Source organism: Oculina patagonica, chromosome 8 (genome assembly GCF_052425735.1).
Source record: "Oculina patagonica isolate OP01 chromosome 8, crgOcupat, whole genome shotgun sequence".
NCBI classification, from domain to species: Eukaryota; Metazoa; Cnidaria; class Anthozoa; order Scleractinia; family Oculinidae; genus Oculina; species Oculina patagonica.
In genome coordinates this window covers 16,703,466-16,725,673 of record NC_135765.1, presented here as the reverse complement: position 1 = coordinate 16,725,673, position 22,208 = coordinate 16,703,466, and the positions used below count along the sequence as shown (strand labels likewise).

General features: G+C 39.4%; 1 protein-coding gene, 1 long non-coding RNA gene and 1 pseudogene across 6 annotated transcripts; 2 read left to right on the top strand and 1 right to left on the bottom strand.

Moving 5' to 3' along the window:
• The first annotated feature begins 16 nt into the window (after positions 1-16).
• Positions 17-3,751, top strand: LOC144662165 (uncharacterized; annotated as a pseudogene). Its single transcript, XR_013572409.1, has 2 exons — positions 17-446; positions 1,812-3,751. The product of XR_013572409.1 is annotated as an uncharacterized LOC144662165 (transcript).
• Positions 3,752-4,873: 1,122 nt separating this feature from the next.
• On the top strand, positions 4,874-21,123 carry LOC144663922 (uncharacterized). Of its 4 annotated transcripts, none has more exons than XM_078525014.1 (5): positions 4,874-4,953; positions 5,161-5,280; positions 12,488-13,142; positions 14,743-14,844; positions 16,687-21,123. In XM_078525014.1, the coding sequence occupies exons 3-5, from the start codon at positions 12,509-12,511 to the stop codon at positions 18,906-18,908; spliced, it is 2,958 nt and encodes a 985-aa protein (XP_078381140.1). In that variant the 5' UTR covers positions 4,874-4,953; positions 5,161-5,280; positions 12,488-12,508; the 3' UTR covers positions 18,909-21,123. The 4 variants fall into 4 exon arrangements, with proteins under 4 accessions (XP_078381140.1, XP_078381139.1, XP_078381142.1 ...); XM_078525013.1 differs by having other exon boundaries at positions 4,906-5,011; XM_078525016.1 differs by lacking the exon at positions 14,743-14,844 and having other exon boundaries at positions 4,906-5,011.
• Positions 6,324-9,226, bottom strand: LOC144663959 (uncharacterized). Its single transcript, XR_013572705.1, has 3 exons — positions 8,920-9,226; positions 8,061-8,139; positions 6,324-6,926 (listed from the first exon to the last, which is right to left on the bottom strand). It is a non-coding gene; the product is annotated as an uncharacterized LOC144663959 (long non-coding RNA).
• Positions 21,124-22,208: the final 1,085 nt, after the last annotated feature.

The window sequence follows — 22,208 nt, the reverse complement described above, 5'->3', positions numbered from 1 at the left end:
CTGGATGAATTGGCGCGCCATTTTGAATTCATTATTATTCAGGTTTGCACTAAATTCACTTGTTTTCGAATTTCGGTCGCTTCTGTTAGTAATATTCATGTCTAAACGAGCAGAAGGCTGCGGCCAGTGGCTTTCTGCAAAATCACAAACAACAAAGACTCAATTAGCGGGTGGAAAAGCAAAGAAGAAGAAGGGTTTACTCAATTTTGCCAGCAGAGGGCACAGTGGAGGTCTAAACATTCACGTTTCATGTTCTCCTCTCTCCCCGGGAACGAGGAAGAAGTTAAAAAATGCAAAGCAGTCTAAAATTGACAAGTTTTTCAAAGAAGATCCACGTCCAAATGTCCCTGTAAATGATAACAGAGCCGCGTCAAAAAGAGCAGGGTTATTGGAGGAAAAACGAACCAAGGTACCCGTCAAAAGACAGCGGGAACATTGTTCATCTGGTAAGTTAAAGACTTAGAACCATTGTCAGGATAACAGGATCAAGTGATCGATATTTACAACTATCAGTGTTTGTATGAAAGAAAAAAGCGGAACCCAGTTTTTTAAATATTCATGTCCAGTCAGAAAATTCTTTCACAGACCCATTTCATCATTTATAGAGGACTACAGTTAGTGTACAATAGTACTGTAGATAAAGAAGTGTTCTAGGCAGCATTGGGCAGGTCCCCTGTTTCTATAGAAAAATATATAAATGCCTCCAAGGGCCTACAAGCCTTCCCCCACCCTCTTATTCATTCGAGAAAAGGCGCACTTGCAATCTGCCCCTCCCTCTCACACAAGATGCATTCCGTGTACACTATACATCCCTGGCTGAAGGTATGCCAAGGTTTTCTGTTATTCTAGCCTAAAATAAGTCATTTAAATGCCAGTAAAAACATCTTCATTACGACCGCACGCAAGTACGCTGCACACTTTTGAAATCTATTCCGAAGATCTTCGGCATAACCTACGTAAAATTGAATGCATCCCCCTTCCCCCCCCCCCCCCCATTATCACTTTGGTGCCTCTCTCTTGAATGCATCTGGATCTTCATGCATTCAATTCTTTTTGCACTCAAGAGACATCTGAGATGCAATCTGAAAGGCAGCATGCAAAGTATAATTCTGCTATGTCATCCTTATGTAATCAGCAGGTTTGAAGTAAGGCATGGTTTTCATGCTTGTCCCTCTTAGCCAGCTGAGCCTTGGGCACAAGGAACAAGTGGCACTGGGGACACATGATTTGATTGGCTAGAACTTAAACAAAGGAAATTTAAATTTGGCTAATCAAATCAACCGTATTAAAATCCCTTTGTTGTAAGGGATTTTAATGGTTGATTTGATTTGATTGATTTGATTTTAATATTAGTATTTTGTTAGTTTTTGGTTAGACTTATAGTTAGTCTGCAGTCTACAGTCTGCATTTTATGCTGACTTTCCAAAAAAAAGTTCTTTAGGTAAATTCTATGCAAAAGCATCAATTAGTGGAGATAGGAACATGCTCTTGATACAACACTGGACAGAAGTAGGATAAACTTAGGGCGCTTTCCATTAGTCAGAACTGGCCGGCCAGACTGGTATATTTGAGAACAGAATTCCATTGTTAGTCAGATTTGTCCTGTAAAATCAGTCAATGCATAAATTTTATACAATGATGTGGTGGATTTTTAGGAAAATGGAACAGGTCCATTTCACATTAAAAAACACCAGACTGGCCAGCCAGTTCTGATTTATGGAAAGCGTCCTTAATTTTGCTGTAGAATGTTCTGTAATGTACTCAGTCCTGTTGGAAAATATGATTACTTATTTTATTTTATTTATAAACAGGGTATAGTACAGAGGGCATGCAGTCAAATGAACATCTCATTTGCAGTCAAGAAAAGGAAATCAGTGATAACACAGACTTCAACATTAGTGGAGTATCACACTTGAGTGATTCATTTGACAACTGCGATGAATTTATTGAAAATAATTTACACCAAGAGGCTGAACTAGAAAACAACAGGGATTCCCTAAGCAGTCCTATTTTGACTCCACCAAGTAAGAAAGCACGGACCTCTGGGAGTGGACGGCCAACAAAATTGACGGGAAGTGAAATCACAGAAAGAAACAAGTTACATACAGAAGAACATGAACCAAGCCAGTCATTCCACTTTTCTCAGTGGAGAAGAGATCAAATTGCCAAGTGCAAAAAAATTCAAGATGAGAATTCCATTGAAGACAGTGCTTGTGCAGATGCAAGTAGTTTGATGAGTGTTGAAGAGGAATCTGATCTAGCTTTGGATCAGAGCAGTGTCGGAGTAGAGTTTTCAGAGACTCCACCTTTTCGGTTTACACAATGGGCAAACCAGCAGGTTGAAGTGTGCCGCAGGATACAGAAGGAAACAGACATCCCTGATGTGGTACCAACAGTCGTTCAACTCTGGTGAACAAAGTATAAAACTGAAACTGGGATCAAGAGAACGAAAAAGTGCAGAAAAATTAACTGATCATTCTGATTCCCAGTCTGATTTCTCAGATTCAGCCAAGAATAAGGTACAATTACGGCAAAATTTTACAGAAGCTGAAAATACAGGAAGTGCAGATTGGGAAAGTGAAAAATGGGGTGAATGGGTATACAAAACAGGAAAGACTTCTTCTTTCTCACCGTTTAGTGTTGAGTCAGAGTTTCGGTTTTCAGAGTGGGTGAAAGGTCAGGTACAACAATGTAGGGCAATTCAAGAGAGTAATCAAGAGGGACTGTGAAATGAAAACTTCTGAATTGTGTTTTCATACTAATGCACTAAGGCAGGTTGTAAATGAGTGTATTCTTTTTTTTGGCATTGGTTATCATAAATGACAAATGGCTTCAGCTAAATGTTTATAGATTAGCCCAATGTGGCGAGAGCTGTTTGAGCAGTCCAATCTGAGAATGGAATGGTCATCTAAAGAAATGCGGTCTGAGATGATGAAATGTAATTTCCAATATTTCTCCAGGCAAGTCCTGACTTCTTCAGGGAGTGAATGAACTACACTGAAGATATAACGTTACAATTCAAAACCAAGGCAATAGTCTATAAGAAGACAATAGATTAGAAGATAACAAGCAGAACATGTTAGAAGTCAAATAAAACTGATTAACAAAGGAATGCAAATTTACAAGTTTACAAAGTAAGGCATAAAGAAGATATACAATATTGAAAGAGCAAGAGCAAACCGTCTTATGTGGACTTATAGGCAATTTCCCTTTGGTTTTGCTCAGATTTGCCTCATTTTTTGTATGTGAATTACAAATTAATTTCAGAACAATTTTTTTTCGCTGGTTTGAAAGAAACGCTTAGAAACCAGCTATTTTGGAAGAAACGCTCCCTTATAAGGACACGTTACTCTATAACAACGTTGTAAATCATCTAACTCGCTCGGGTATATTTGCATTCACAATTATCACATTCACAATCAATAACCGTTGTCCTAAGCTGAGTGCCCAGACTCCTTTAGCTTTTGATTGGATCTGCGATATCAGATTGCAACATCCGGCTGAATTTTAACGATTGCGTGACTTGCGTTATTGATTTCGGCACGGACCAGTTAGCGAAAATCCATTGACACTAGCAAACGTGCCGAGTTTGAGAGTGACATGTTAGAAAGGGGTAAAGATATAGCTCCACAAAGACGCGAAATTTTACAGACTTTTGTATGGTGGAGGCACAAACTTACCCCCACCATACAAATGTCTGCAATCTTTTGTGACTTTGCGGACTTGTATCGTCTTACATTTTCAGCATATTTACTCACTTTTCGGCGGAAAGAAATGACAGCGTTTGCAGGCTACTGCAATGCAGGCTATCTAAACAAACAGTTACAACCCTATTGTCTGCGTATACTCAGGACCTTTACAGCACTAGGATCATCCTTTGTTCATGTAAATAAGATGGATCCTCACGCTAGGACCATCCTGCCTGAGCGGTAGGATGATCCTTACGCGAGGGTGGTCCTAGCGCTAGAGACAAATGCAACCTTTCGTATGTAAACTGAAAGTTGAAACGGGCTAGGATGGTCCTAGCACTAGGTTCCATCCTATTTACATGGGAAGAGGATGATATTTATAGTGCTAGAATTATCCTCTTTCCATGTGAATTGGTCCGTACTCTAATACTACAGGCAGGGGTGCTGTAGCCCCCTCAAACAAAAATTTTGTGGAGTGCAGCCCCCTCCGGCCCTCCCCCCCCCCCTTCACTTTTCATGCCGAAAGTAGCATAAAATTGGTCAAAATATTCAGTCTTTTGATCTTTTGATTTGATTTTTTTGTGATCTTTTGACAAATCGAGGAGTTTCAACGAAACTCCTCTCCCAAAAACGCTTCTAGGAGAGGTTTGCAAGCTGTTAGGATTGTATTTGACAACATTGCCTGTGGCATCGACGACTTCAGAGCGTAAGTTCTCTGCCCTCCGACGACTAAAAAACTACCCAAAAGCGCTATGAAGCAGGATCGTCTGAACTGCCTAGTTATGCATTGTCACAAATCGGACACACCGGACAGACACACCGGACGCTTCCAGTTTCAAAGAGGTCAACTAAATGCAAGACAGTTTGGAAAATAATGTAGGGGTATGCACCCCCACCCCTCCCTCCCGGGGAGGTGGCGCTTGGCTTTGTGTGCGACGAGGTCCCGCCATGTTTCAGATCAAAACGCTCCGCCCGCTGAGGAAAAATGCGAGCCCCAAATGCCGGCGTGACAAATTTGAGCAGAGGAGCGAATAACCGATAGGGACGCTTTTTCTGTGCCTCTTTCCCTCGCATAATTAATTTATTGAAATCACACACCCTGACCGAGGGCATCATGAACGAAATACTACTAATCACGCACCATCGACGTTGCGTGAACAGCTGAGCGCGCATGCGGATCTCGTGATCTTCTAGGCGGATCAAATACATTCTACGACAACACTGGAGGGGCGAATTCCTTACAACGCTGGGCACACGACGTAATGTATTATAAAGTAAAATTTTATTTACCCTTGGTCAAAGATCATACAGTACACAAGTTGGTAAGTTTATAGAGCGAGCTAAGAATAGAAAATACGACAATTATCTACTTCGCGCGACTTTACAATGACCATTTTTATGTCGATCCACTAATAGGTCCCAATATACAATGAGGTAGATTTACATTTCAGGATTGTCTCTTAATTCACAGTGTCTTCAGGCTTACAGCTGAACCTTCCTGTTGACTGCTGATCTATAGCACCCGGGACAGCAGCCGTCGGCAAGAGTAATCTTGATTCGAAGGGAAAAAATACTGGTACTTTCAAAAAAGGTAAGAAAAGTGGCTTACTACTGAACATGAACCAAGCAACGCCTTTTATACCAAGGACTTGCAGATTGGAATCCCAGGGGGGTACTCTGGGATCCAAGTGACGGGGATGTGCGAAGGATATTTTTGGGTGACTTGATTTAAAATTATAGGGGATTTTTTTGGGTATTAAAATCAAACTAAAGTGCCTTGGCGCGGCCTTGGCAATTAAGGGGTAATTTGACTAGGGATTTTTTTGGGCGTTTTTTTTGGTCCAGGGATTTTTTTGGGTAATGTCGGGAGACTTAGGGATTTTTTGGGGTCCTGAGTTTGCCTCCATTCGATCATCCCCGTCACTTTGATCCCGGAGTACCCCCCCTGGGATTGGAATAAGCTTGACAAATCGATACAAGACATTAAGTCAATTTTACTTTTTAAGCAAGCCCTGAAGAATGTAGTTTTTAGCTAAACTTTTTATCCTATGCCTTTTATTGTGAACATTAATACTTTTCATTTTTTATCTTGTAACTTTTTTAATTCTTAAACTATTTTTTAATCTTTTAATTTTGAATTTGAACTATTATTTGCAGGGCCTCACTGAATAACACCTTTGGTGATGTGAGCTCCCTGGATAAAGAACATTATTATTATTATTATTATTATTACTATTATTATTATTATTATTATTATTATTATTATTATTATTATTATTATTATTATTATTATTATTACAAGTGAAACCGGTAAAAACAATATATAATTATATATTCTATAGAAAACAGGTAAATGTGAAAATAGATTGGTGTGTATCAATCAGATCAATCTGCAGCTGCAGCTGAGGGGGGATGAGGGTCTCAATAGTACAAACTTTTTAAAGAAAGTATGAAGCGAAACTAGAAATCCCAGGGGGTGGGAGGGTCCAAACTAAAGAACCATCCTTGGGGGAGGTATGGATATTTTTTGGAACCACACCCTGTGGAACCAAGCCAGAGCTGCAAAAAAACTTGACACATTAACTTAACCTGGAGTAAAATTTGTGGTCTGCGATAAAAATTATGTATTAAATTCTCTGTTATTTCATTATTTTTACATGTTTTTATTGAAACAAAAATGTTTTGTCATGAACCTCAGAATGGTTTTAAAATTTACATGTAATTAAGTGTCAGTATTTACATGAAGCCTTATTGGGTTCTAGGAGAAGCCACGAGCCAAGCAGCCCTCACTGCCGGAGCTTATCACGGTTTCTGCAGCATTAAGCGGCTAGGAATATTTCTACTCCCCCCTGAATGGGATGCTAGTCCACTGCAGGGTCCCCCCCCCCAGCATTATGTCACCGGTACCCATTGATATACCTGGGTGGAGAGAGGCACTATGAGAGTTAAGTGTCTTGCCCAAGAACATAACACAAGTGACCCCGGCCGGGGCTCAAACTCGGACCACTCGATCCGGAGTCCGGTGCACTAACCATTAGGCCACCGCGCCTCCCATCTTATTGGGTTCTGGGATGTTCATATTATATAAAAAGCCATTAGTGTCACTTAAGTATATTCAGGTTTAAACTGGCAACATGTGGGAATCAATCATGTGATAATTTTATTACATTGACACAGTGTGTATTTTTGAGTTCATTTTGACTAACAGGAATGCCCTTGCAAAGACTTCCAAGTAACCTGTAAATAGAAACAAAACAAACAAAAAACTATTATTTTGCTGAAATTGCTATTTTCCAGCATGCAGACTGTATATTAAAATTAAATGGCCCTTTTCAGTGTGTGAAAACTGGCTGCTTTTATGTTGGGCCAGTGGATCCAATATTTTTTTCCACTTGCTACTGTAGATAGCCAAATGACATTTATGGATTTTTATTTTTTGTTGTAGTTGTTTCGAAAGAAACATGTGGCTTCGGGTAAGCTTATAATGGTTTCACCTTGCCCAGTCTACCTAGGTCAGGCAAGGAAGAAATCAATTTTCTTTGCACCCTTCCTTTCATTAATTATTGCAGAAAAATGTCATATTATTTTAATAATCTTTAAAAATGTTTTGGACCCTAAAACTGAATTTTGTAATCTGTTAATTTCAAAGCATTACATCACTGAAATCTATGTTTGGTATTCTTGTAGAGCAAGTTGCCAACAAAAACTAAGCTGAAGTTTATTTAAATCGAATTTACAGCTACTGCTTGGCTAATTTTAATATGAGTTAAAAAAACTTGGGTCTTGACAAAGTGCGAGCCAACAAGTCATGAGAGCCATTCCACTATATACAAATAGCACATTGGTTGGCCTAAAAAGCTCCCTAGTTAGCCTAAGCAGTACTCCAGTTAGCCTGAGTATAGTTAGCTGAGGTGGCTTCAGGTTATGCTATTTATTGAGGTTAGGTATTTTGGCTTGTATGGCACTTATGTGTCATGAAACATACGAGCCAGAAAGCCATTCCAGTTAGCCTACATAAGATTCCGGTTAGCCTATATAGTACTCTGGCTAGCCTTAAAAGCACTTTGGTTGCCAAAGGGTACATCATGTTGCTTGCAGTTAGCTTTATATTGGGATTAAGGTTTTCTGGCTTGCTTAAGTTTAAGGCCTTGCGATGTTTTACATTGCTACTTTAAAATGCTTCTGTAGGTCATCCAACAACTGAAAATACAAGCCTTAAAAACAAACAGATTTTTTGTAAAGTAGACAAATGTCTGGTCAAAAAGCAGATCTTAAATGCCTCAGGCAATGACTGTGTGTAGAGAAAAGGAAGGGAATTGCCAGAATTGACTGTCACATAACTATGTGTAAAACTAAGAGATCAACAATTACCTGAACTCCATAGTTTAACTCACTGAACAGTAATCCAGAATGTCCTGTCAAAACATTAGGCATTCTATTAGTCCCTGACCTGTAAACCACAAAGTGCAAAGGAAACGTAAATCTATGTTTACCAATACAATAAAACATCATGGGAAGAACAAATTTTAAGTTAAGAAATGAACTCATTTATTAAACATACCCAAAAAGGCATTCCAAAACGTGAGTAGCACTGTTTAATTAAAATCTAGATTAGCTACCAGGTTGACTGCAAGTAGTCTCTAGTCTAACTTAAAAAAAGAGATCACACTGAGCTGAAATGTTTCTTCCAATTTCAAAGGTATCACATAAAATCTTCCTGACGTAATTTTTCTTTGCGGTCTAAAATGGCCACTTGGTCAATATTTTGAGGAACATTTCCTCATGTATAAATAATGAAAGGATGCGAGTCTTATTAATTTGGAAAACAGTAGCTTAAAATTCAGATAACGAACATAAATAACAGTTGTATGCCTCGACGAAATGACTGCCATTTAATACTAACGCCTTGTTCTCACCATCTATCTTTTTACGCCTAGCCAGGCTTTGAGACTTATTCAGCTAATTTAAGCTTATTTAATTTAAGCTAATTTAAGACTTAAGACTTATTCAGCTAATTTTAACAAAATTTTTATTGATTTTATTATATATATATATTTTTTTTAAACATTTGTAAAGCGCCTAGAGCAGGCCTGGATAGGCGCTATAAAAATATATTTATTATTATTATTATTTATTAATTCCAGTAAGCTAAGTTGATAATCATGATAAACGTCGAAGACATAAGCTTTAACCAGTTTAAAAAAATCATTGTTCAATGAGAAACGCTCACCTGTTGCCCACGTTTTCGCACGTTTCTACTCATTCCATATTCTTCTTTATCCGGAATACAAATGAAGGAGGTTTTCCCCACGTTTGGGGACTCGTTTTGATCGCGTCAAGAAGGAAAAACATCGACAAAACTGTCCTCTATAACTCAAAATTTTGTCGCATAGTCGCCATTTTGAAAATGCTCTTCATGAGCCCACAATACGGACCACGGGGAATCCGCTGGGGTGACCACCAGCAGGGGGAGGGGGAGGGGCAGCTATTTAACTTCTCCCCAGGCCCACTCCTTTCGTCTGGAAGAAATTACATTCAACCTCGCGAAAAGCAATTGAAATGAGAAAAAAATGACAGCGCTATTATAAAGAGCATACACTCCTCCATTTGGCAAAATTTTCTTTTATTCCTACCGCGAAGTGTCATTGAGAAGGAAGCCAACAAACTTTTAAGTTGTATTTGTTACTGCCGTCCTTTTCTAGGAAAAAGTAATAATGGCCATTTTTAAAAACACTATTTAAAAAGCTACAACTTGGCGTAAAAAAATCTTAAGAGAGAGATACAGGTAAAGTTTTCAAGCGAATTTAAAACTGCGGTGCGTTCTGGTCACGTGACCAATGACGTCATAGCAATAAAAGTGATAAAAATGTACTTAACATATAAATATCTACCAACATGTAATTTTTTGCTTCCTCACATTTAATGCAACGCCAGATACGCACTTGTACCCAGACTCCCACTTTTTGAAAATTGTACATAGCCCCCTTAATTTTTTATATTTTTTTCGGTACCCGGGCAGTCTGAAATGCCTCACAGCAATGTGCTTCAAACTGCAATGACTGCTTTTTCAGTAACAACATATCTTTGTCACAGTGAGCAAAAACGAACTTCAGGGCAATGTCACGTGACTAATGACGTCATCGTCCTACGACTTATACAAGAAGTAGTTTATGGTAAGAGTTATTCCTATACGACGTACTACTCCTGCTGACTTCAAACTGACCAAGTTATTTGGCATTGACGATTTTTCAGTTGCAAAGGAGTTTGGGAAGGTTTTTATTATAATTATATATTGTTTTTATAATTATTATTATTATTATTATTATTATTATTATTATTATTATTATTATTATTATTATTATTATTATTATTATAACCAATTTATGTGAGGAACCGAAACATAAACCACGAAAGCAAAAAACCTTATTGTCGGTAGTTTTTAATACATAGTTAAGGTCGCGCAGGACCCTTGCAGTCATTATGTATGTATTTATTTAAAGAGTATGCACGAACAGCGACGACTGAAGCCGAAAACAAACGAAATATTCATGAGAATTTTTTCTTACAGTTCTTTGTACAAGTAATTACGCGCTATTGTTCTTAGCATTGTGTCCCGTGCGCTGGAACAAAGCGAATTATCATAATTATATTCACAGCTTTAAATAAAGCGCATGTTGTTGTAAACATTGACTCGGAAGGTCTTCGGAAGCCACAAAACCTGCAATTTTGTGTCCAAGTTTTCTCCGCCGACATAGACTTTCAGGAGTTGATTTTCGAGGAACATAAACTTGGTGTATTCTTTTGTGTTCTGACAAATTTCCTTCTCAAACCGAAGGTAGCGCGTTTCAAAGTTTAGATTTCACATTTATACTCTCTTTAAGCCATAAATTCTAAGCAGTTTTTGAAATCGAAAATTTCGTTCTTGTCAGAACACAAAAGAGGTTATGCTTTATCACTAGGTTATATAATCATTTAATTCGGTGTGCTGTTCTAACTGAAAACTTGGACACAAAATCGCATTATCTGTAGTTAAACTTTTAAGAGCTTGTTACATTACAGTAAACGGTCATCTCTCAGTAAAAGGACAATCATGATGTAATTCCATCATCCCCTAATATCCTTGATAAATTTAAGAGGAATCGATGTTTAAAATTTAGCGAATTAAAGCTTTTCAAGGTAGCACCCCGTCAGGAAATTTGGCTTATGAATTTATTAATGAGCAAGGGTCCTGCGCGGCCTTAAATGCTTTCTAATTTCATCCATACACCACTTTCATAATGGCGGCCAATTTTTTAATTCTTTTATATGTATGTTAATTAGCCCTACTGGCCTCGTCAGCATGTGAAAAATTCAAAAGAATTTTTACTCTAAAACGAGGCCAGTAGGGCTAATTAACATACATATAAAAGAATAAAAAAATTGGCCGCCATTATGAAAGTGGTGTATGGCATCATTTAACTGACAAGGTCGTATTGACTGTAGGCCGCTAAATATCACACATCGAGTGTTAATAACCAAATCGCTTATTTTACGAGCCGAATGTGAAGTATACTTTTTCCACCGCCTCTGTTACTAACCAGATGTCTACAACACAGCACAAGAAACTTTAATACATCGAATTTTAACCACATCTGGCATGGGCATTATTTTTTGCCTCAGAAACGAGGTTATACTGATTTTGCCCCAGGAGTGAACTATCGACATAGTGGTTACGCCGTTGAAGATTTTTATCCATAATGGAGCAATAATAAATAAATAAATTATTTTTTCATACTTTTCATATTTTATTATTTTTCGTATGATGAAAACGTGTTTTACAAGAAAAACAAATTTTTCAACATATGTTTTTCATATATCGCTTAGATTATCGTCATGATAGTGAAAAAAAAATTCCTTAAGCATAAACAAAAACTTTGAATATCCTTAAAAATACCACATTCTTTCTAAATATCTAGAATTTTTCTAAATATTGAGGGAGTATCCGAATATAGCAAACAATTTCTGGTATACCGTAATTTAAGTCTACTGGGACACTTGTTTGATACAAGTGAGAGACATTCCTTGCCTTCCTTCTCCAAAGCTATGCTGAATCCATGCCTTTCCGGTCCTTCTCACACATGTTCCTTAGCATTGCTTGTTTGAAGGGGAAGGGAGGTTGGGTTGGGGGGGGGGGGGGTGCACAAGGTATGCAACAAAAGCGTGAATAAAATACATTGACGATTTTTAAGGACTTTTTACTTGAGCAGCACTGCGAAACCTTCAGTCTGACTTTTCACAGTTTATAATTTTTGTTTTCTTTGGGGAGTTTTGCAATACAAAAGTAAACAGCTTCTTTATATTACTTAAACATAACAAGTTTTATATTGATTTTGTAAACATTTGCGTCTCCGGGAGCGGTGATTTGCGTAAAGGAAACAAGCTTAATACTTAAGAAAGGGGTGTTATTATGGAGGACCATAAGTTTTAGCTAAAACTGTGGTCTCTCGGTTGTTTACAAAATGTAAAATGTGTTTTATTAGGTATATGTACACACTGATAAGTGCAGTGTTTTAAAACTCTCAGAAGTAGTTTGCGCTAGACAGACAAAACACACTGATAATCTTTTAAAAAATTCATTTTAAAAATTAGTGTTATTAATTCTGTAGTACGCAATGATTATTTTGTCCTTTTAAAGACTGTTTTGACAAGTGCTCCGACTACTTCTGAACTACATCGTAGTACATAAAGCTCATTTTCATTTTTGGTGTCCGTTTTTGGTAATTTCTAATGAACCAAACTATTTATTTTATGTTTATCAGGTCACTAGTACTGTACTGTTGATGGCTACTGCTCTATCACCATTTGCGTCTACCAAGGAGACAGCCAACTACGCCCGGCTGTGCCGTCTCTTGGTGGATGTGGGTTCCCAAGCTCTGAGAGATACATTTGATAAAATACATCCTCCAACAAGACTACATGCAGTTTTAACGAGCCACCTGGTAAAGGCTGCATTGCAATCCCTTTATAAAGGGAAGCGGAAAATATTGAATCCTACCCAGTGGGGAAAGCTGTACCCTGCTGACCCTTCAACTGTGTCATCAGCAAACTTTGATGTCACACTATTGATAGTGCTGCTGAGGAATATATGTGGCTTGAGCCCTCCCCTCACTGGCTGGGATGATCTTCCCCCAGCTACAGCCACGAGCACTGCAGATGACATCGCCCGAGTTAAATTTTACAGAAACACTGTGTATGGCCATGCCACTCAAGCCTCTGTCAATGATGGAAGTTTCAACAATTATTGGCAGGAAATCCGAGATACGCCTCTAAGGTTAAGTCCAGGTTATGCAGCTGATATCGACAAACTGAAGAATGATTGCATGGACCCTGATATTGAGGAGCATTATCGAGAGCTTTTAGAAGAATGGAAGAAAGATGATGACAACATCAAGGACAGACTTGAAGAGATGGAAGGTATGTAATCATGGACAGTGTTTTGGTACCTTTTTGGAAATAATTTGTTGACACGGCACCAAAGGTATCGGGAGAGGACTCTTTCCTTCTCGGAGGCTTTTGTCACAGTGTAATCCTTTTTAGGGTAGGGGGAGATACTCTCTTTCAAAATAATGCACACCAACTGCGATTCAGTCGGGAAACAAGTGCTGTTTTTTTTAGCAAATCTTCGTTGAAGCACTCGTTGTTTCCGATTTCTATTTAACAATTAGACTACGAGCCCGAGTTTTCTATGTAGCAAATTGTCAACGAGGCGCAGCCGAGTTGACTATCGCTCATAGAAAACGAGGGCGAGTAGTCTAATTGTTTTAGTAGAAACTCTAAAGGATTGCAGACCAAAACCTACAATATTGTGCACTTTGGAGACAAATTAAAAATCAAGAAAATTTACCGCTTAAAGAGCTACTCGCGCGCGCGACTGTTTTCTATCGGCGAATAGAAAACAGTGGGAGAACCAATCAGATTCGCGGATTTCCAATAGAACACAGCTGAGTTTCTACTAATACCCAATCAAAGAATACCACGAACACTCGAGAGCACGTCGTCTTTGCAACATTTGTTGCTTAGCAACTTCGATACGAAAACTGCGGTCTTAGAGACCGGAATCTTCCATCAACTGGCCATTCCCCCGACTGGATAAGGGAGAGGTTCCATGCGCCCACTTTTTTCGCTTCTGTTTCCCTTTGAATATACGTCTGTTTCCTTACGAGGCTATATGTGAAGGAAAGAAAGAGAGAGGTATGAAGAGCAGTTCTATGTTAGTGTATTAGGGTAAATTGCAGAGCATTGATAATTCCCAATACACATCATATTGGGAATTTTCAATGAGACGGAAATGAATAGCTCGCGATTGAGGCACATAAAAATTGTTTGACTCGGATGACTGGCTCGGATGTCTTTGAACATAACACATCTATTCTGCCCTGACTCTTTTCCGTCTGGTCCCCTAACGGGTGGAGCAAGGAAGGAAAAATTTCAAAGCTGGTTTGAAACCCACGGAGGTCGAAATCAAAGGGCAATGGTTTCATTTATAAAATTCCCATGAGAAATTTAGCGGACTTGCACTCATTCAACATCACCTTATTAACATTTCCAACCGTGATGATCGATTTAGCACTCCGGCCACTAATTTAACTTTGAGTCCCTCTAAATTTTAAGACAGAGTGCGTATTATAGATGACAAAGGCAAGGTCAAATCGTACTCGAACTTCTTACCCACAGTGCCGCAGCCTTTCCCGGTTTCCATAGTTTGAAGCAGCAAGGAGTATTGGTACTCTTCTAGTAATATAGCATGCTTGTCTAATGCCATGTTAACTCCAGGTTGCCCTGACACTTAGAGCGTACCCCTATTTTTTCTCCTGCGCGGAGAGAGACACAGCGATAGTCGAGGGACACAACATAGGGGCCCTTCAGCCAAAATTATCTTCAGACTAAACCCCACTTGTTTCGATTTAATGTGTAGGGCCCCTCTGGATACCAGCCTACGAGGTGAATGGGCTACCCTGCTTAAACAAAGTATACTTTACTTTTAACTTACGGTAGAGTAATTATTGATTCTCAGACAACATCAAAGACAAACTTGAGCAGTTGAAAAGTGAAATACAACACATGAGGAGAACGTTGGATACTTTGAGTACAACGAGAGAAGAAAGCAAGGATGAAGGTCAGTTCTAGGAAATTCCATGACCCCATTATCTTTCAAAGGAGCCTTCATTTTCCTTTTGTTACATAAACATGCCTTTCAGAAAATTGGCCAGAGAAAAGGTACGCTGCTATTCGATAAAAGTCGTGCTCCTATAACTCGAGTTGTTTTAATTATATTAGTGATTATTCCGGATGGAAATATCACTATCGGCGAAGAACCTACCAGCAGTTTGAACTTTTCTGTGTACCAACTCGGATCGGCATATAAAGAAGTCATCAATTTATTGGAAGACAACAGTGAACGCTGTCATGAAAACTGACGTATCATAGACTTGTTTCTACATGAAATCATTCCAACTAGCTGTTACAAAGCACTTTTAGCGCTATCTAGACAGCAATAAAGCAACGTTGAACATCTTCTAGGACCTAAGGAACTCAAAGTCTAAGCAGTAAGTCTCATTTCAGGTCATGCCAGGTAACACTGGTACTATCAATAATTAAAATCTATTCCTTCTTTTCCTTGTGAAAATAAAGCCTATTGATCAAATTAAGTTCGGGAAATTTCGGCTTCGTAGAAACGCTGTCATTATATTCAAGCAGTTTATTCAAGCACTTAATTGGCACAAGCGGCTTTCAAAATCACCTGCATGCCTATGTTTTTATAGTTTGGCTAAAATCCGAAATGTTTGTTGTAACTGTTCTAACCTTTTAAAATAATAATGGATATATGGACCTCGTGGCTTAGTATACTATCTGCATCCAACGAGAATAACAACAACAAAAACCAAACCAAAACCAAACCAGGGGCTATATGTTAAAATGCTTATTGACTGAGTTAGGTCGTGCCGTGTAGGTGTACATTCTGATAATTAGATAAAATGGTAACAAAAAAGGTGACTGATCACAGTCACAAGAAATGCTTTAACTGTAAGTAAGAGAGGGTTTTGTGTCTAGTGCGAAGCGCAGACACTAAGCTATAACGCTAAAATTTTTCAGTAAGTACTTCATATACGGCAAATTATGACGTCATACTAACCAAATTCCACTGAGATTTCTAATACGTGACAGCGTACACGAAGTATTTTACAGAAATGCTTCTCTGCATAATAGTAATCGATAATCACTCGTTTTGCCTTCGTTACCCCTTCGTTATTCCTTCGTGAACAACTGATGAAAACGTAGAACAAACGGAACAAGTCTAATTTGAGATAATTAAGACATTAATTACGTCAAGAAACGTCAACACAATGTATTGCGCTAAAAATAATAAATTCTCGGACGTTTGAAGACTTTTGTCTCTTCATTAACGTTAAAATGCCGTTAACAGACAGCACGCGCAAGACCCTGCATTCAAATGGGATGAACGTTGACTTTGCTTTCTTGTGACAGTGCAAGCGCGCGCTTGCGGCAAAGATGCATTTTAAATTAATTTAAATGTACACGCGCGTGCTTTCTGTTAACCCATATTTCTTCACTACACTGTTGAAGCTAGAATCCTCTACAACTATAGTCTATGCCGACAAAAACCTAATAAATGCACTACCGTGACCGAGCAATACAGTAATGCACAAAGCTCAATCAAGCTCAGCACTAGACACTTGTACGCAGTGCGGACCTATTTTTTATTGAGCCTCTCTGCTGTTTCTTGAGGCTGGCATTTGTATAATTAGCTTACGGTCATTTTGCATTATGACGTTTAGAAAGCAATATGCCCATACGTTTAGTGTTACTTTAAAACCTGAATGCTCTGAGAAGTAATCTTCGATGTGCAACGCATTTTTAAGTTCCATTTTTAGTATAACTCTTTCATGTTCCAAACATTTTAGTTACCTATGGATATAATGTTGTGTTTTATTTTTAGGTACTTTTGATCCAACAGAGGTTATTGACGGAATTCGACAACTCTACAAAACTCGTGAAGGGTGGCTTGCGCCTTTTCCTTGGTGCGAGGAGTTTCACTTTCATCTTGATGATATTTTTACCAGACTTAAAATGGTCAGCAGGAGGAGAACCAGAGCAACACAAACTGATGCAATTGTTGACATGTTTGCCATTTTCAAACCACATGGAGATTGTTTGCACCCACGATCAGTGTTAATTGAAGGAAGGCCTGGCATGGGAAAGACAACCTATTGTAAAAAGTTAGTTTACGACTGGGCTACAGGAAAACAAGAGGTAGATGACAGTTTTCCCAACGTTGAAGTGGTATTGTTGCTTAGATGCCGTGATATAAAGACTGATCTTTGGGAGGCCATTCGCGACCAACTTTTGCCTCTGGATATTGAAGGGGAAATAAGAGAGAAATTCATGAGGTTCCTTCGCCACAACCAGTCCAAAGTTTTGCTGATACTCGATGGATTGGATGAGGTACCGGACAGTCGCCTACCGATTTTCTCAGACATCATTCAGTGCAGAGTGCTTCCAAAATGCCACTTAGTTGTTACCTCGCGGCATGAGACTGGTATGAAGGTAAGAAAATACTGTGACACACTGTTAGAGATTGAAGGATTTACCGAACAAGATGCACGGGAGTTTATCGTCAAGTACTTTACAACCATGGAGGATTTGGCTGAAAGGCTCCTAAAAAAGCTACAGAATGATGAAAGCCTAAAAGAAATGACGGCTAATCCTTTGAATACGGCACTACTCTGCCTTCTCTGTGAAGACTTCAGAGGGAATTTTCCAGAAAGTAGATCTCAGTTGTACCTGGAAATAGTGCAGTGTGTCCTGAGAAGGTTTGTAAAAAAGAAAGGTTTGACAAAAAATACCGAGGATCTCATTTTGCTATTCAATTCAGAGTTACAACGCCTTGGCCTGATAGCTCTGGATGGTTTACGAAAAGACAGCTACTACTTCGAGGAGGCTGAATTTGGAAGCCAAACAACTGAACTACCAAGATTTGGGTTTCTGTCGGTTCAGCTTGGAGGCAGCTTACGAAGACCTTGTCTGAGATATGGCTTTCTACACAAGAGCTTTCAAGAATTCTTCGCAGGGTTTTATCTCTGCTGGCAGCTTCTGAATGCAGAAATGAATGCCGAAAGTGTAGTAGCTGATTTCAGATATTTCAATGAGCTTAAACAGGTGCTTTTGTTTGCATGCGGTATAGCAGCAACACAGTGCGAAGATACAGCCGGGACCCTTATCAAGAGTATAACCACTCAAAGAATCAATCCATCAGGAAATCTCTACGATGAGAATGATTTGGCTTTTGCTTTAGAGTGCATTAAAGAATGTAGAAACGAACAGAGCAATCTTGACGTAAACATGTCACGTATTTTCGGCACTCATCTTAATCTTGAAAGTGTGTCTGTGAAAACCTGTAAGATCGGTGTGGTTGGTGCCAGTTCACTTGCCGAGGCACTTAAAGTGAACAAAGTTCTGAAACAGTTGCATCTTGGGAACAATTACTTTTCAGATGCTGGCGTCAGTCCTCTCGCTGAGGCGCTTGAAGTGAATGCAACTTTGACAGAGATGGTTTTGTGGAATAACAACATTGGTTGTGCTGGTGCCTCTTCACTTGCTCAAGCATTGAAAGTCAACAAAACTCTGACACAGTTGCATTTGATCGACAATAACATTGGTGTCGATGGTGCCCGTTCACTTGCCGAAGCATTGAAAGTTAATGAGAGTCTGAAAGAGTTGGTTTTGTGGAGCAACAATATTTGCGATGCTGGTACCAGTTCACTTGCCGAGGCACTGAAATTTAACACAGCTCTGACACAGTTGAGATTGTTGTTCAATAGCATTCACGATGCTGGAGCTGAGTCGCTTTCTGAGGCCCTCCTAGTGAATACAACTCTAACACAGCTGGACTTGTATGGCAATAAGATTGGCGTCGCTGGCGCTGCTGCTCTTGGTGAGGCACTTGAATTGAATGCAACTCTGACGCAGTTGGATTTGTATGGGAATCGCATTGGTGATACGGGCGCCAGTTCACTTGTCGAGGCACTAAAACACAACACAACTTTGACAGTGTTGAACGTGCATGGTAATCATCTAGATGACGCTGTTGTCAGTTTAGTTGCAGATGCACTTCAAGTAAACACAAACCAGGGAACAGTTAAATCATTGGTGTCGTCATAAGCAAGTGCGGTATGTACCTAAACATGGATTTGATCAGTTTTCTATGAAGTCTGATTCTCATGTCATCGAATTACCTACAAGACTAACTGGGATACTGTTCCTATATATCAGAATGCGAGTAACGAACATCAAAAGCTATTCCAGTCCTGCGAAGCTGGCTCGAACTAAATGAGAACATAGTTATGGTAACTTTACCCGGAACTCATTACATTCTAAAATGGGTGACTCGAGTTGACTAAAATCAAAAATAATTCCGCAAGATTTAGCAGGATGCTTCTTTCACTATTCAACGGATGGCAGATAACAAGGACTTCCTGACCATACGTGGATATCGTATCATTTGACTAATAACACGGAGCATTCGTGCGAAGGTGTTGCGGTACGCCGCCGATACACCTTGAGCTTCACTGGGATATCACTAACACTGCCAGTCGATACTATGAACTTATTGACTGAGTGGGAGGGCTGGAGGTCAGGACGTTCGGAGCCAAATATTTTCCCGTCCGGCCCGACCTAACTCAGTCAATACATTTATCATATGACCACTGAATTGTTTTTTCTTTCGTGGATTGGATGCAGACGCGGCGGCCCGTTTCGCGCGCATTTCGAAAAGCCAAGGGTAGCTCGTAATTTTTTTGGGAAGCCAGTAAAGTGCATTTGAACTGCGATGTGCGTATAAAGTTTTTTAATTTCTGTTAAAATTGACAACCAAATCTCCGAGTTTTAGCTACATTCCAAGAAGATTTGAATCCGACTAAACTCCTCGTACATGACTGAAGTTAGTAGAAATTTTAAAGGAAACGTTTATGAAGGACTACAACAAAGAATTTGCACGACGTTTCGGCTAGTCGTGCTCGTCTCAGCGAAGACTGAATATATCCTGATTGAACAACTTAGCGACGTTTCTTCTGAGCCGAAATTAATAATTGGTTTGAATGAGAGGGTTAATTAATTTTCCACCAAGAAGGATTTTGGATGTTAAAAACAAAATTAGATCTTAATCTATGAAATTACATAAAGACTTGGAAAGGGATTGTACTGGCAGTTCAGGAGTTTGCTTTGCTTCGTTTCCCTTCGGCTTCAAGTTGTTTTGTTTTCCACGGATCGTAGGATTCATGAACGTCTGCTGTTGCTGCGTAGTCCTTGGTTTCGTTCCTCGTCGAGGAACTAACGAATTTAAGGAGAAACGGACGCACGAGTGCCGAGGTCAGGACGTACGGACCGAGTGCAGCGAGGTCCGTACGTCCTGACCTCGAGCCAAATATTTTCCCGTCCGACCCTCCCACTCAGTCAATAAGTGGACAGGAGGCGTACAGCCCTCATACGGGACTTTTTTCCTTTTGGTTTTTCAAGGAAATTGCGCGCGAGTAGTACGGATCATATGATAATGCCGGTGATTATATCAAAAGTACGTCAGAGGTATACGAGGATGAGTCTTAATTCACAGATAAGCGTATTATGGAATTTTTTTACTCTGACAACATTTGACCAATAAATTGGGCTTCAAATTCCGTCTATAAGCAAGCTCATCTGAATGAACTACCTTATTACATGAAATTTTCGCGACACTTAATTTCGCGAATTTAGCGATTCCAAAAAAATCGCGAAATTAAAGTGACGCGAACAATAAGTGTCGCGATCATAACATGACGCGAAAATTAAGTGACTCACATTTTGTCAATAATTAAGAAAAATTAAGTTTAGTGCCACTGAAGGAAGGAATTACAGTTGAATCCCGATAACTCGAACCCTCTGTAACTCGAACTCCCGCTAACTCGAACCTATTTCGATTCAACTTCAGGTCATTTTCTTACCAATTTTACCCTCGATCACTCGAACTCCCGATATCTCGAACCTGTTTCGATTTCCCTTGAAGGTTTGAGTTATCGGGATTCAACTGTACCAATCTAAATGGACGTTGTCGTCAATTGACTCAAGAACAGTCTGGTTCCCAGGCCGATGACGTGAAATCAGAAAGGCAAAACTGTCATTTCGATCCTGCAATAAACTTAAACCCAAAGATCTTCACGTCACCAAAAGAAAGCAACCCAACGTGGTGAAATTCTTAAGTTATCAGACACTATTCTCCATTTATACTCTTTGTCAACTGGAGTGGGCGCAGTAAAAGCTGTGAACATGACGCCCAATGTATTGCTCAAAACGTTTTTTAAGACACTTATCTATGCCCAAAAGAGATTTTTAGGCTATATAGTCATTTTTAGCGGAGCTCCTCAGCGCGCGCCAGCGCGCGGAGCGGAGCACCATGGGTAATGCGGGTACGAGAGAATTTTTGTAAACCCAGGAGGCCGAAAAAATTTGGTGCGTACGCCCGACCGCGCGCGCGTACAGACTCTCGGGGAGGGGGAGGGGAGTCACAAGGCAACCCGACCGGGGAGAGGAGAATGTCGTCTAATTATTCCCCAACAACTGCTTCTTTGATATTAGACATGATTGGAAGTCTTTGTTATGGTCAATTGACAGCTGTCAAAACAAGGATTCCGCTGACCAGTACCACATGACCATATCGCGGGCTCAAATGAAGAACGCATCGAGATTGAATGTTTTTTTAAGTTGACCGCTGACCTAGAATTTTCGCCATTGAATCGCGGGCGCAAATACTTTTCTATGGTCATTTGCTGTATATTTACATGAAGCGGGAAGTGAAAAAATGGAAGTACGCATTAATGCGTACGCATTTATGTCGGCTCGGATAAACATTTATTTCGTTCGAGCTGTATTTTGTTCTTCTCTTGTGCATAGTTGGACCATTCTGGTTTAAGCTTAAGCTTTCGGGAAACGGTATGGTTAACAGCAATATTTTGAATATGGTTCAGAGTCGAAAGTCAGGAAACAATCTCACAGCATGCCAATTTACCAAGACGTCCCCGCGATTGAAAAGAACTGCATGAGGGATTCGGTTTTAAAGACAGTTTTACATGTATAAATATTACAGATCGATGCATTACTTCTGGATATATATTCCTCGTTTCACCCGTTTCCAACCAAAGTAAAAGATTGTGACGACCTGTGACCAATCGAAATGGATTTTAATCTTCCAAGCTACTTGCTGAGTTTGAAGCAAACACAGTAAAAGACAAAATCCCTTTACGATAAAACAAGGTAAGCTTTTAGTTATATTAAAGTTTAAGCTTATTAAGACTTAGCTATTGATGTTAATTTTTTTTAACAGAGTAGAAAATTCTTTGTTTTTTAGATTAACCAGCATCAATACAATACATCATTTTTATACGAAGCTGGTTCTAGCGATCAGTCGTTTACTGGTATGTCAAAACAAGGACA

Bases quoted from the DNA above. Each gene is read 5' to 3' on its own strand.
- LOC144663922 (XM_078525014.1), top strand. From the start codon at position 12,509: ATGGCTACTGCTCTATCACCATTTGCGTCTACCAAGGAGACAGCCAAC. The intron at 13,143-14,742 runs GTATGTAATCAT...ATTGATTCTCAG, and splicing joins CAGACTTGAAGAGATGGAAG to ACAACATCAAAGACAAACTT. The intron at 14,845-16,686 runs GTCAGTTCTAGG...TTTTATTTTTAG, and splicing joins AGAAGAAAGCAAGGATGAAG to GTACTTTTGATCCAACAGAG.